General features: G+C 38.7%; 1 protein-coding gene and 1 long non-coding RNA gene across 2 annotated transcripts; one reads left to right on the plus strand and one right to left on the minus strand.

The window, feature by feature from the left end:
- Nucleotides 1–19: 19 nt before the first annotated feature.
- On the minus strand, nt 20–4952 carry clpp (caseinolytic mitochondrial matrix peptidase proteolytic subunit). Its single transcript, XM_023284573.3, has 7 exons — nt 4820–4952; nt 3081–3182; nt 2773–2844; nt 2589–2685; nt 1239–1426; nt 1028–1133; nt 20–676 (listed from the first exon to the last, which is right to left on the minus strand). Exons 1-7 carry the CDS (start codon nt 4829–4831, stop codon nt 447–449), a joined length of 807 nt encoding a protein of 268 aa, XP_023140341.2. The 5' UTR covers nt 4832–4952; the 3' UTR covers nt 20–446.
- A 2-nt stretch (nt 4953–4954) lies between these two features.
- LOC129347570 (uncharacterized) lies at nt 4955–10029 on the plus strand. Its single transcript, XR_008599744.1, has 3 exons — nt 4955–5480; nt 6098–6256; nt 7197–10029. It is a non-coding gene; the product is annotated as an uncharacterized LOC129347570 (long non-coding RNA).
- The last annotated feature ends 4394 nt before the right edge of the window (nt 10030–14423 follow it).

Raw genomic sequence — 14423 nt, forward strand, 5'->3', positions numbered from 1 at the left:
TGGATCAAGAAAAGGCATGTTCTGTGTTTTGTGGTCAAAATTATCATATTTATTACAAATATGAGTTATCAAATACAGGTCATACAGGTTTTCTTTACTCTACAGTAGACGTCTTCAACAGGTAGCTACAGAAACACGTGGTGTTGTCATGGAAACAGGCTTCCCTCCTCTAAACAAACCAGTGTGTGGACTCAGAGTTGACTGCTGACTACTTTACAGTCGCTTCTTTGACTTTTACTTCATAGACCACAGAAATGAAGAACTATAAAACCTATCCTGTCATCAGAAGACATCCCAGTCTGATCCCTGGACATGGAGCTGATTTATGTGTTAAATATGAGGAAGAAAGACCTACTGAAGAACAGAGAAACACTGCTGAGGCTGGGTCTTGGTCTCAGGACCTGAGGAGGAGCTTGTAGATCTGTGGCTGCTCTGCTGTGGTGAGTTCATGGTTCAGGTTTATAAGAGGATGGGGGGTTTGTCCCCGGGGAGGCCTGCTCTGGAGCTGCAGACTCTGGCTGAGGTGAGGGACTCGCTGCTGCTGCCGCTGGTTCTTTCTGCACCAGTTCTGGTTCGTCCTGGCCGGCCTGGGGCGGGTGGACCAGGACCCGGTCGACGAGCCCGAAGTCCTGGGCCTCCATAGGACTCATGTAGCGGTCTCTTTCCATGACGCCCTCTAAAGGAGGACAGAAATGAGTGTTTATTTACCAGCAGGTCTGCAGCTGTTTGCTAAAACTAATTACTGCAGCTTATAAAGGCATCACTGTTGGTCACCCCAAGAGCTAGAAACACTGACCCAGTTATCGGACCCATTTCTCCGATATTTAACACATTAACTTTCCGTAGGTGTGAATGTGAGTGTGATTGTTTGACTCTGTGTCCCCTGCCTTCACCCTAAGTCAGCTCCTGCGACCCTAATGAGGATTAAGGTGTATAGACGATGGATGGATGTTTTTGTTCGGTGACTCCTTCACTTCATCGTGTCCCATCTTACTACTCGATTACAAATGAAGACCTGTTAACGTACCGATGGTCTCCAGCGGCTGCCCCGTGTGTTTGGCGTAGATGTTGTTGATCTGTCTCTTCAGCTTCAGGATCTCCTCGGCCTGGATGGCGATGTCTGTGGCCTGACCCTGGACACAGAAAGCTGAATATTATTTCCGTGGTTCCATACTTTGATACTGAGACTTTCTAACTGCCCCAGGGTCGATTCCAGATGGGTGCTGAGACCGGCTTACCCTGGCGCCTCCTGAGGGCTGGTGGACCATGATGCGGGCGTTGGGCAGTGAATGCCTCATACCGGAGGTTCCTGCTGCCAGGAGCAAGCTGCCCATGCTGGCTGCCTGACCGACACACCAGGTGGAGATGGGATTGAGGATGTACTGCATGGTGTCATAGATGGCCAGGCCAGCTGTCACCACACCGCCTGGATCAGCGAGGAGGAGGGAGGGAGTCATCCAGCAGTTCTACTCATTTTATTCAGACATGTCGAGGATCATTTTACCCAGAATTACAACGCACATGCAGTCACTAGAAATAGTTAACCCTCCTCTTGTCTTCACTTATAGGCACCAAAAATATGGTTTCTTTGTCTGAAAAAAATCCAAAAATTCAGCAAAATTATTCTGCACATTTCTGAAAATTTGCAAAACCTTCTGGAAGAAAATTCCAATAATTCTTTAAAAGTTTCCCTTTATAGTTTTATTTTTAAAAGCCTCTTTCTGTCACACTGAGCTCCTTTTTTCAAGATAACTGATCGGTCAGTAAGCTGTGTTTTTGACCACGCTGATCTGTTATGTCAAACATAACTTTTGTGTCTTGTTTTTGCCATTTTGTTTCCTTTCTGTTGTTTTGTGTCTCATTTCTGTCATTTTGTGTCTTGTTTTTGTCATTTTGTGTCTCGTTTGTCATTTTCTGTCTTGTTTTTGTCATTTTGTGTCTTGTTTTTGTCATTTTGTGTCTTTAATCTTTTTCTGTTTCGTTTTTTCATTTTGTCTTGTTTTGTGTCTTATTTCTGTCATTTTATGTCTTATTTTTGCCATTTTGTTTCGTTTCTGTCGTTTTGTGTCTCATTTCTGTCATTTTGTGTCTTGTTTTTGTTGCTTTATGTCTTTTGTCATTTTGTGTCTTGTTTTTGCCATTTTGTTTCCTTTCTGTTGTTTTGTGTCTCATTTCTGTCATTTTGTGTCTTGTTTTTGTCGTTTTATCTCTCGTTTTTGCCATTAATATCATCAAACAGTTTTCCTACAGAATGTGTAGAGCAAAGCTATGTCTTCTATTTTCCATCTTTTCATCCCATTCTCAGCCTTGACTGAATGTCTCACTCTACCTCCTACTATCAGGATCAGACTAATTCTTTGGACTGTTTTCCATCAGTCACTTTGTCCTCTTGGTCAGCAGTAACAGCAGCTAAATATCTAGCTTCTACTGCTGAGAAAAAGATCACATTAGCATGGATTAGAGTTGGGTTAGTAAACAACACAGAAAACATGGAATAAAAATGAATGCTGGATTTGAAAATTAAAGGGAACTGCAAACTAAAGCAGTGCTGATTTAACTTTAAACCCTTCTGTGTGCTTCTGTCTTACCAGGACTGTTGATGTACATGTGGATGGGCTTGTTGTTGCTTTCTGACTGGAGGAACAGCAGCTGGGCAATAACCAGACTGGCTACAGAGTCGTCAATCTAATCAGAGGGGCGAAAGAACGAGCAAGTTAGAAATCATTCTGTAAACATGCTGGGGGAGAAAGGAGCATCCAGGCAGACACTTACAGGACCCATCACACAAATGATTCTCTCCCTGAGGAGGCGAGAGTAGATGTCATATGCTCGTTCTCCTCTGCCCTGCAACAAAAATATAAAGGGATGAGAATTTTGAATCTTAATCAACAAAATCATCTTATCTAGTGCTGTTAAAAGCACTAGTTTTTTGATACTGAAGCAGCCACAAGGCCAATTTTTCATCTATCCGTTTTCATGCTCATTTTTAATTAGACATGGCAAACCTAAATCAAACTTCCTGTGGGATATATTTTGCCTCTCTTTTGAAGACCGGGCACAGTTCTAGTCATGCCACTCACCGTCTGCTCCACCACTATGGGTATTAGAGGGTTTCTCCATACAGGACTGTGATGGATGGACCTACTGCGTTTCAGTGTCAACCCTCCGATGTGCAACGCCCTCTGAAGGACACAGAACAAAACGATGTTTTCTTAGCTGTCTGTGTAGAAATTCAATCAACCAGGTCTCGATAATACTAAGAGCTTAAGTAAAAAGCAACTCTTTTATGCTCTTGAAGATATTTCACCTTTCATCCAGGAGGCTTCTTCGGTTTTGAGAGGTGAAATATCTTCAAGAACCTAAAAAGAAAGTCCACCTGCTTCTTACTTAAACTCCTAATAGTTTCTTTCGCTTTTTCTGCAAAGTTTATTCACATTTTATTCAACAATGCCAGCTTATTTTGCCTGTGAAAGGGAATAAATATCATACTAGCCTTACAACAGTTAAAAAAAAAAAAAAAGTGTATAAGCAAATAGAGAAACATACTGTAGACATAAACAAACACAAAAAACTTGTACTGGACAAGAAGATAAAACAAAGCTGGGAGTTCTATTCATTTTAGTCATGTCACAGTAAGTACAAACAGAACTCATGCTCTCACCGTGGAACTATTCATGCCTTATGTACACAGAAAATAGGTGAGCATGACTGCATTTATTTGGTGGAATAGCACTAGAATGGCACTATTTTTTTGTGAACAATTAATTTTGTCAGACTTCAGTGGGTGAATTTTATGTTCCGTAAAGGTCTATTCAACTAACAGTTGCCTGAGTGTAAAAGCAGCGTGATCAGGTCGTCCAACTGGTTCATGTCAACTTGTGTAACCAGTATTTTTCATCTAAGTATATTATAAAAGGGAAACTAATGCGGAATATAATTTATATAGATGATTTAAAAAATGTGTTTTCAAAAAAATGTCCAACTCAGCACGACAGAAACGCACCATTTTAATTCAGAGATAATTCTAAAATCGACATATCGTGTGATATTCCAAAACAAAGCTTTTATGACTATACTTTCACACATTCGAGATGGATAAAATATTCAACCTTTCTTCTTGTTTGTGGTTACAATATTGAACATTTTTGTGTGGATTTAGTATCTTTAAGAAACCAAAGCATGCTTTTAAAACATTTTTAGAAGATTTTTTCAACACCCGTTTGTCACTGACTGAACAGATGTTTAACATATGGTTGTTCTATTTTTATCATCCAATTCAAACAACATTAAATAGGGATTATTGCTATGTAACAAACAGTATATTAAACATTTAGATATTATGGGATGAGAAGCTGGTTGTGAGCAACATCCTGCAAAGAGAGAAAATTGTTCTGAGTATGTTGAAATTACAAACAAATTAGAAATTTGGCCCACAAGATTTGTTGATCATGTTTTGGACTAAAGTGCAATATATTTTAGTATTAATTTCAAACATTCAAGAGTTTTTAAACTTCTTGACAACACGATGTTCGTCAGGTTAAATACACTTCTGTCTCATGTACACACAACACTTGTTAACATGCTGAGCTGTAGTCAAATGAAGCAACGAGTGTAAAAAGCAGACAAAGTGACATGTGGCTGGTTCTACTGGGTGTATTTAGATGACGGGTTTAGAGGTGATGCCTTCAAACGTTACACAAGCTGCTGAGCTAACCGGCTAACACGACCTTAACAACACTCACCACCGGTTTGACATAAAACTCATTCACGGTGGGATTAACGCCGACAGGTAAATTAATTAATAACTTCAGGTACTCACTCGTAGCAGCATTTTGGAAGTATTTCAGGTTTCTGCCCCTCTCTGTGACCCCAGCGACTCCGGAACCAGTTCCAGCCTGACCTTTCAACTGCCATCTTCTTCTTCTCTTCCTCCATTTTGTCGGCGGTTAAACAACACAGAATGCTGCATCAGCGCCCCCAGCGGTGGTTCTCTTCTTTACAGCTCATGACCACTGTTCCCTCTAAGCTGCGCGCGTGCGCAATTGCGCACTGCTGACACGGTCTCCGCGCACAGAAAATCTGCGCTGCGCACAAAAAAAAATCCAACCTAAATTGTAAATAAAATAAACAAGTCACAATTCATTCTGTGCTATTTTTCAATGTGAGTCAGTGAGTGACCGGTGACTGGCTGCTGCAGCCAATGATGCGATTCACATACGTATTTATGCAGCTAATCGACGTCAGGCGTCCTTATGTGCAGCCACCGTTGTTGTCATAGATATGAATGAGTAGATAGGACACGCCCCTTTGAGCTGCGTGCTACAGCGAGGCTAAGCTAGTGGGGGAAAAGTTTCAGTGCATTCCGTCGATGTAGACGGCGTGAAAACGGAAACAACAAGTATGCCGTCTCACTGTGCTGCATACAATTACACACTACGTCGTACGATTGAGACAAGGAAACTTGGAATGACTTTTCATAGGTAAGAATAGTTTTTGGCTCTTTTTTCATGATGAAATCTTGTTGAGAGCTTCCAGTCTATGAGAGCTAACTAGTTAGCCAATAGCAAACTGTAAGGCGAGCTAGCAGCTTGACAACCAAATACCAGACGATTAATAGTAGCTGTAGTATAGTTGTACAAGCAGTAGTAGTAATACTAAAAGTACAAGCAGCAGTAGTAGTATAAACAGCTGTTAGAGTCGTAGAAGTAGTATCAGCATTTGTAATAGTATTACAAGTTGTAGTAGCAGTGCCAGTATCAGCAGCAGCAAATGTACTACTAGTAGTAGTCGCATTGCTATTACTACCACCAATACTACCAATAGTAGTTATAAAGCCTAACTCATGTATATCCAGATTACCATCTATGTTCTTCCTCCAAACCCATTTTATGATTGGGATTACAGGCAGTTCTTTAGGACTGCTCTCAAATACTTGAAATGTTACTAAACAAGGTTATATTTATCAAGTTAAATAGCTCTGGTCTCCAGTATATTGGCGAATTTGGTTCTTTGTACTTCATTTATTAGCATGATTTCTTTTTAATATGTTGTGTACAGACTTAATTACTTGTCAGTCTACTTTTCTTACTCCATGTAGGTTTCCCAGAGACTATGGGTTGAGGAGGAATTGGAAGTTTGTCGGCTTAGACCTGGTGTCATTCCATCAGTGTTAAACTGCCTGGCTCATCTTGGAAGAGTACGTGCCAGAAAGACCACGACCAAGCAGCCTTGAGATCTTATGCAGCGTCTCCCTCAGGTGGGTGTCGATGGTGTTCATGGTCAGGTCTGTGGTAATCCCGTCAAAAAACAAAACAGAAAAAAATCTAGATTATAAATCAACATGTAACCAAAGCACTCTGTGTATAACGCCATAGTATAGGATGTAGTTCAGAAAATGTCAAAGTATAGTATGCTTTACTCAAGAATAACATAGTATGGCCTGTAGTTCATAGTACAGCATGTTGGCAAGAAAAAAAAAACAAAACATAGATTATTATGTGGTTCAAAAAGCGCAAAATGATAGGATGCTGCCTAAAATTGTCATGTATGATATGTGGTTCAAAAAACGTCATAGTGCAGTATATTGTCAAAATAGTATGTTATTCAAGAAAACATCAGAGTATAATATGTCATCTAAAAAAATGCCATGGAATAATAATTTCATTGCACAAGTAAAAGTGTTGTAACTTTTAAAACTGTTCAAATTCTGATATGTTGCTAAAAAAACCCAAAAAAACTAAACCAAAAAAAAGTCACAGTAATATGTCAATTAAAAAAGCCTATAGTATAGCGTGTCGCCCAACAAACATCATAGTATAGCATGTGGCTCTAAAAACGTCACAGTATAGCCTTTAGTCCACAGCTGTCAGTAGGTGAGGAGCAACACAAAAACAGTCCAAACGCTGGTTTCCAGAGGGTTAGATGAGAATTTATTTGAAAGAGTAAGTTTACAACAACACAACATGTGAGGGGGTTAAAAGCAAATGTGTGTTAGTAAAATAAAAATAAATAAACAGAACTAAAAGTGAACTTCATGTTGACATTGATGGGCATTCCAACCAGGAACAAAGTAAAAGACAATCAATACGAAAAAAACTCTTCCTGTTCACCTCTTAAAACCCAAAAACACACCACAGTAACACCCTAAACTAAAACTACCAATGAGTTCCCTGTTTTCCTTTCTGAACAATTCAAAGGTCCCTCTCTATCTCCCCACACATCCACCAACCACTGGAACACATCTCCAAAGTTCTGTCAGGCCAGCTCAGCTTCCCCTCAGAAGAAGTGGCGCCACCTGCCAGATGAAGGAGCCTTTTGAGAGGCAGCTGGCATCGTGATTGGACTGTACTTTGGTCTGTTCCAATCCAGCTTCAGCTCCAGAGACGGCAGGCGGGACGAGTCAACGGAGGCCGGATGGACGAAGGCATGCAGCTGAGTACAATCCAGAAAACAACAGAGGAGGAGTGCAGCGGCCCAGAGCCAGAACAACCAGAGTAGCATCGTATGTGTCTTAGAAAACATCATAGTAGAGCCTTTGGTATGAAAAAACACCATCATATACATCGTATATTGTACAAATAACAAGTCTAAGGAAAGAGACATACATTGTAGAATTGTAGTAATTGTGGGCTGACTGATTAACTGATTATCAGTAGTTTATCCATCCATCCATTTTCTATACACCGCTTAATCCTCACTAGGGTCGCGGGGGGGGCTGGAGTCTATCCCAGCTGACTCAGGTGAAGGCAGGGGACACCCTAGACAGGTCGCCAGTCTGTCGCAGGGCTACATATATAGACAAACAAGCACTCTCACATTCACACCGACGGGCAATTTAGAATAATCAATTAACCTCAGCATATTTTTGGACTGTGGGAGGAAGCCGGAGTACCCGGAGAAAACCCACGCATGCACAGGGAGAACATGCAAACTCCATGCAGAAAGATCCCGGGAAAGCCGGGACGCGAACCAGGGACCTTCTTGCTGCAAGGCGAAAGTGCTAACCACTACGCCACTGTGCAGCCGCATCAGTAGTTTATTTTTTACTAATTTACGGTAATAAATAAATTTAAAAATGGCTCTGAACATTTATCTACCTGTGGTCGCTCTGTCTTCTGGACTGATTTGATTGGTTATACGTCACGAATAAAACTCCTTTAACTTAACATCTGTCAACAAAACAAAAACGTATCAACAAAGTTTTCTGTTAGAGTTTGTGTTCTTCTAAGTTTAACTCCAAGATTTTAAATACTTTCATTTACTGCAAATGAATATCTACTCCAAATGTCTCACTAATAATCATTATCAGCCTTAAAAACCCACAAAACACCCCTCTATACTCGACCACACTTAGTACAGTCCGGTTCCCCCTTCTATAAATCTACTTGGAATCTTCCACTTCCTGTTTGTCAAAGTGGCCTTCTACCTGGACAGGTTTTGTTGGAGCTCATGCAACAAACATTTTGGGTAACTGCACTTTAATATGGATGGATGACACTGAATTAGAGTCTGTTTTAATGAGACTGAGTTAAGATGTGTAGCTCTGTCATTAAATAGTAAATTATTTCTCAGAATTCACAGAGAAAAGTCTGAAATGTTTGCTAGGTTAGCGTCCCACATGTTCTTTGGCTCAGCTAAAGCTAACTCTCTCCAACTTGTGGATCTCTTGAGTTGCTTGTTGTTAAAATATCTTGCTAGAGGTGCTGAAGCTCAGAAAGTCTGAGATGTTTGTTCAAAATAAGCTCATTCTCAAGTCTTATCTGAACTGTCCTCTTTTGTTTGAGCTTTCCCTAAACTTAGGAGTTAATGACAGAGCAGCACATCCAGACTCAGTCTCATTTATGTAGAGATTAAACTTCAGTGTCATTCATTGATGTTAAAGTGCATTTTTTCAAATGTTTGTTGCACATGCTCCCGACCAAACCAGTCCAGGTGGAAGACGATGTGAAGAGAAAGCTCCAGAGGATGAATATCACACATTTATGTTGGAAATAAATGTCCTTTAATTAGACATTGTCATGCAAAAGTTGGATTTCCCTTTAATGATGTTCAAATCTTTGTTGAGTGTTTTGTTGATGTTGGTTTCTAAATGTTTTCTGACACTCGGCCCCAAAGATTAAAACCTTTTATGGCTCACAAGCTGCAACAATTCACACATTATCAACTATCTTTCTGATTAAACTAAGATAAAAAGTGAAAAACTGCCTGATTCCTGCATCATGAATGTAAATCTTTTTGGTTTTTATGACAGTAAACTGAATATATTTGGGTTTGACATTTTATAAACCAAAACAAGAAATGAATTAGTGGAGAAAACAATCAACAGATTGATGGGAAAAGAAAATGTGTTTTCCAACATGTATGGCTGAATTACTCCAACATTACAAGATACATACAATTTTAATTCAATTTTATTTATATAATGCCAATTACAGGTCAAATTGTCTCAAGACGCTTTATTTTTATATTTTTTGTCATATTTAAAATGTGATAAAGTAAGAAATTTAAACCTCTTTACTGATCCAATTTATTACTTGGTTTTTAAGAGACTAATTGACAACTAAAATAACGTTCTCCACTAAAACTAATAAACATGAGGTCAAATAGAAGGAAGAGTTTTAAATACTGCAGTCCCACGATGACAAGAATAAAGTTTGTCAACAAAAACTAAATCTGTTGGTGGATTCCATTAAAGTCCTAATAAATGATAATAAAGTGTGACACTAAAGGTTTGTGGTGCTAAAAATCTCCAAATAAAGATATCAAGTTGAACATCTGGATGGAGGTTGATAAAAGTTGACCTCCTTTCATTTCCCGGAAGCGACTCCATGGATTTTATGGATGGTGGTTAAAGACCTGATCTTCTAGTCGTCTTTCTTCTAGTCGCTGTAAAAAGTCAGTCCATCCTGGCCGACTTCAACACCTCTTCATGACAACTTGTTCTGCCTCGGACCTGGTGGAAACTCCAGAAACTGGGGAAAACCCATGGAGACTTGAAGAACTCGTAGAGACTCGAAGAACTCGTCGGGCGGGGGAAGGTGTGGTGGGTGGTGGGGGAGTAGAGGGGGGAGGCCGCCACCCACCTCCCCGCCTACTCTCCGCCCTGACTCCACCCAGACTCCGCCTTGGCTCCACCCATGTGGTCACTTCACCAACTACGATGTCAAAGGGACGACGAATTTATTTCTTTTTATCTGATCTGTAGCTCAGTGAGTTAAGGATTTGCCTATGGAGCTGCAGGTCGCTGGTTCAAGACCAGACACTTCTTAAATTTTATCAAAATCCTGACAAAGACAAAGAAAGAAAACTGCCAGTGGCGGGTCTTGAACCAGCGACCCTCCACTTGGGAGTCTCTCTTCTTATCCCCTGAGCTATACGCTCAGATACTAATTCTTCTTTTTTTTGCGCATTTATCATCTATTTTTTGTCGTTTTCGAGTTTTTTTTTAACTCGAGTCTCGACTCGACCGTTTTTCTCAGGAGGTTGGACTTCAGCCTTTGTGCTGGAGGGTGGAACCCTCAGTTCCAAGACTTTCCAAAGCCTCCACACCTCCCGAGTCCTCAGGACCTGAGCTTTCACACAGTCTGAGGGCTGAAATTTTCTAAGTCCCACAGTAGTTCTCTGTTAGATTGAACTTTCAGACAGTCCAAGGACTGAAATCTTGAAGTTCCTGAGTAGTTCTCTGTTAGTTTGAACCTTCAGACAGTCTGAGGACTGAAATTTTAAAAGTTTCTCAGTACTTCTCTGTTAGTTTGAACTTTCTGGTTAACAGAAGCCTTAAAACTTGTGACCATGAGTCTTGATTTCACATTTAGATCATCCATCTGAGTTCTTCTCAGACCTTCACCTGCGGGTTTTTTTTAGAAATCCTCAACAAACTTTGATTCTCTTCACTGAACAGTAAAGTTTGTGGAGATCAGAAGGTAACATTAGTTTGATAAATGCCTTCAATTACTAGTAGACTTTATCTGGAAAGCAGTTTTCTTAAATAAGTTCTTAGTAAATCTGTCCACAATCAAACCAAGAACACAGAAAGAGGAAATGTTTGAAGAAACAACTTGATGTTTTCGTTTCAGACTACAAAACGCTTTAAAACCTTTATCTGTTTTTGCTCTTTTTGATTGTTTTATTGTCTCTTCTGTTTAATTTGATCTTCTAAAGTTTAACTGGTGTCTTTTCAAATGTTTTGTCTTTAGTTTGATTCTTCTTAAACGTTTAGTTTTGCTTTTTTCTCACCTTTTATTCTTTTCTAATGTCTGATTTGATTTCCAAGTGTTTTGTCTTTTTAATGTTTAATTGTTTTTTCAAATGTTTTATCGGCTTGTTTGAGTTTTTTTTCCTTTCCCAATATTTAATGTTTCGATTAAATATTTAAGGTTTTTCTTTTTAAATGTTTTATCACCTTTTAATGTTTAATTTTCTTTTTAAATGCTTCATTGTATTTCCTGTTTAATTCCTATTTGAAGCTTTATTGTCTGACAAAATATTGAATTAGATAATTCAACAAGATACAATACGTCATTATGAAATTAAACAAAATTTTTAAAATACAAATATTAAAAATTACAGATAAAATATTTTCCATAATTAAACATTTAAAAAATACAATTAAACAAGAAGAATATTAAACATTTTAAAAAATGCAAAACATTTATTTAGATTATTAAACCTTTAAAAAGACAAAACATTGAATTAAAAAATTAAATGTTTAATTAGAAAATGACATCTTAAATTTCTTAAATCTTTTTAATAATGAAACTTTTTAAAAGTGTTATTGTATTAAATTTTTTTCCTTTGATTTAATTGCTTTTTGTTATGTAGTTTATTTCCTTAATCTTGTTTTTCTGTCAAGATTTTAACCCCAACCTTAAAAATGAAATAAACCCTTAAATCACAATGAAAATACTTCTGTTGTCACAATCATGAGTTAGTCAATTATTCAGTTTATCAATTCAGCTTTATTTGTTTAGCACCTTTTACACAGATGACAAAACTAAACAAGCAAAGAGAAAAAAACTATGCTAAAACTATGATTAAAACTCAAAAACACATTTAAAAAAAAGATTTAACATGGTAATAAAATATGTTGTGTTCAGGGGATGGAGGGAGTTTATTGAAGTCTTCTTGGGCTCACATAGGAAATCATTTAAAATATAAATTTGATATTCAGTCTAAGGAAACTGCAGAGCGACAGAAGAACCAACAATATCTCCTGTTTTCTCCTTTAATGAGTCGACTCTTCTTGTGCTTTCAGACCAAAGAACTACAGACTCTTCACAACCTGCTCAAACTCTTGGTACAGGACCTCACCACACGGGTCAAGAAGGTTTCTGTCTCATTTCTACTCTGAATCTCACCTTCTCCTGCTCAAACTGCTGACAAATGTTTCTGCTGCTCTAAAGTCTGCTCTCCAGAACTTCCTAAAAACTCTCAAAGTCTCTTCTGCTGCAGGTTGCTTTGTAGAACTGTTCCAGAAAACCTCACTAAACCACATGGAGGAGCCTCAAGATAGTCATCCAAATGAAACCATACAAAAACCAAACTAGTACAACCCAAACGCTAAAGTCTCCTGCAGCCTACCAGAGAACCTCTGAGAACAGAGAATCAGGACAGGAACTCTTACCTTCTGGACAACCAACGCTGGTTCTCAAACAAGAATACAGAATGTGTCTGACCAGAAACCTCTAAAGACTCACTACAGCCAAGATAAAGACACAACTCAGCTGTACCAAATCCACTAATCACTGCACACATTAGCACCATGTGCTAACTGTGGCTAAAGAACCACATTTACCAAGACAACTATCCAGTACAAAGCCCTAAAACACACCAAGAAACACATTAAAGATGATTTTACTGCTGGAAGCTGCAAGCCAACGCCTAAAGAACAAACTGAAGCAACAGAACCAAACCCAGTTCACTGGTGAAGAGAAGCAGAGGAAATGTTTGTCTGCAGCTAAACAAAGCAGGAAGACACTGAGCTGCTCAGGTGTTCCTGATAACACCAAGCAGCCACCTGGACAGCCAATAGGAACACAGCTTCCTGGAAGTCCAGAGGGTGGGGTTAGTCAAGGAAATTTAGTTTAAAGTTGAAGCAGAAAGTTAACAAAGAAAGTTGAAAACCACCTTCTGATCCCTGAAATCTCTGAGTTTTCACACAAAGAACACCTGAACATGTCAAACTGGTTCCATAGTAGAACCATCATTGTAAAAACGTCATAGTATGGTGTGTTGCTCTAAAAACATTAGGACCCGGCTGTCAGGGGACAAACATGTAAGAAACATGAGAACAGAGAGAATCCAACCAGTAGGTCACAGTTTATCATCATCTAATCATCTCCTGAAGTCCATATGGTGAGAGACATCAGTATCTGGTTGTTAATTTACCAGAGGATGCTTATAATCATGCTGATGTGGTCTGTACTCTACAGTATTTTAGTGACTCAATAAATGCCTAAGTTGTTTTTTTTTTTAAATGCTTTTTAGTTTTTAATAAACATTTAACAGCCTGTATGTAATCAATAAATGGCCTTTGCCTATCTTAAGAAAAATTCACTCAGAATTCTGATATGTTAACAGTACTAAATAAATCAATAAATACATGCATACACACAAAAATAAGTTAATACATTAACTGTGTTAAGATAAGATTTAGATTTTTAAAAAAGTTGTTTATGTTTTTGCAGAATCCAGTATTACACACTGGTTGGTCGTTACATTTTGTTAGTTTGATTTCACTGTTTAAAATGATGCCACCTCTTTTCAGACAGAACCTGTGATAATAAAACAATACAAAATTTTTAGTTCCGTGTTAATAAAGCACTTAAAGCTTTAAGTATGGCTAAATGCTTTTTTCAAAATTAAATATATCACTCCTTAGGTGGTAGTGGCCCCAAGTTCAGTAAAGTTGGAAAGATATTCACAGATTGGGACTTCCAGCATCAATAACTCATTAGATATAGGTTGTCAAAACATAAATGGTGCCTCTTTCCCATTGTTGCAAGGCAGACAATGTGCTACAAGCCCAGTTTTATCAAAAGTAGCTGTCTTTCAAGCTACAGGAATAACATTGGTGTCTATGGAGTGAACAGGGTCCGTCTGCAATTTGCAAAACCGCTGCAACAGTAAAGAGAGACAAATATTCAATAACTTCACTCTTATACATTGTAGTGTCACTAAAATCACTGCAGCCTTCAACTGGCTCCTGTTGTCAAAGTGTTTTAACAGAAATGTAAATGCTGTAATTTGATTCTTTTAATAAACCATGTAACTTGAATGGATGTGATGCTGGTGTGACCACAGTGCACATGTCTGATGTTGCTCACAGTGGTCCAAGGGACGCTCAGGGAGTTTGTGTGTTTGCTCACACTCAGACTGAAAAATTACAGGGAACATTGCTCATGACTGAACCTCAGGTACAAACT

Source organism: Amphiprion ocellaris, chromosome 19, assembly GCF_022539595.1.
Source record: "Amphiprion ocellaris isolate individual 3 ecotype Okinawa chromosome 19, ASM2253959v1, whole genome shotgun sequence".
Lineage (NCBI taxonomy): Eukaryota > Metazoa > Chordata > Actinopteri > Pomacentridae > Amphiprion > Amphiprion ocellaris.

What these genes read in the sequence shown, in the direction of transcription:
- clpp (XM_023284573.3), bottom strand. An exon ending in CCATAGTGGTGGAGCAGACG is followed by an intron (nt 2,845 to 3,080) that starts GTGAGTGGCATG and finishes TTTTTGTTGCAG; the next exon opens with GGCAGAGGAGAACGAGCATA. An exon ending in TCATTTGTGTGATGGGTCCT is followed by an intron (nt 2,686 to 2,772) that starts GTAAGTGTCTGC and finishes CCCTCTGATTAG; the next exon opens with ATTGACGACTCTGTAGCCAG.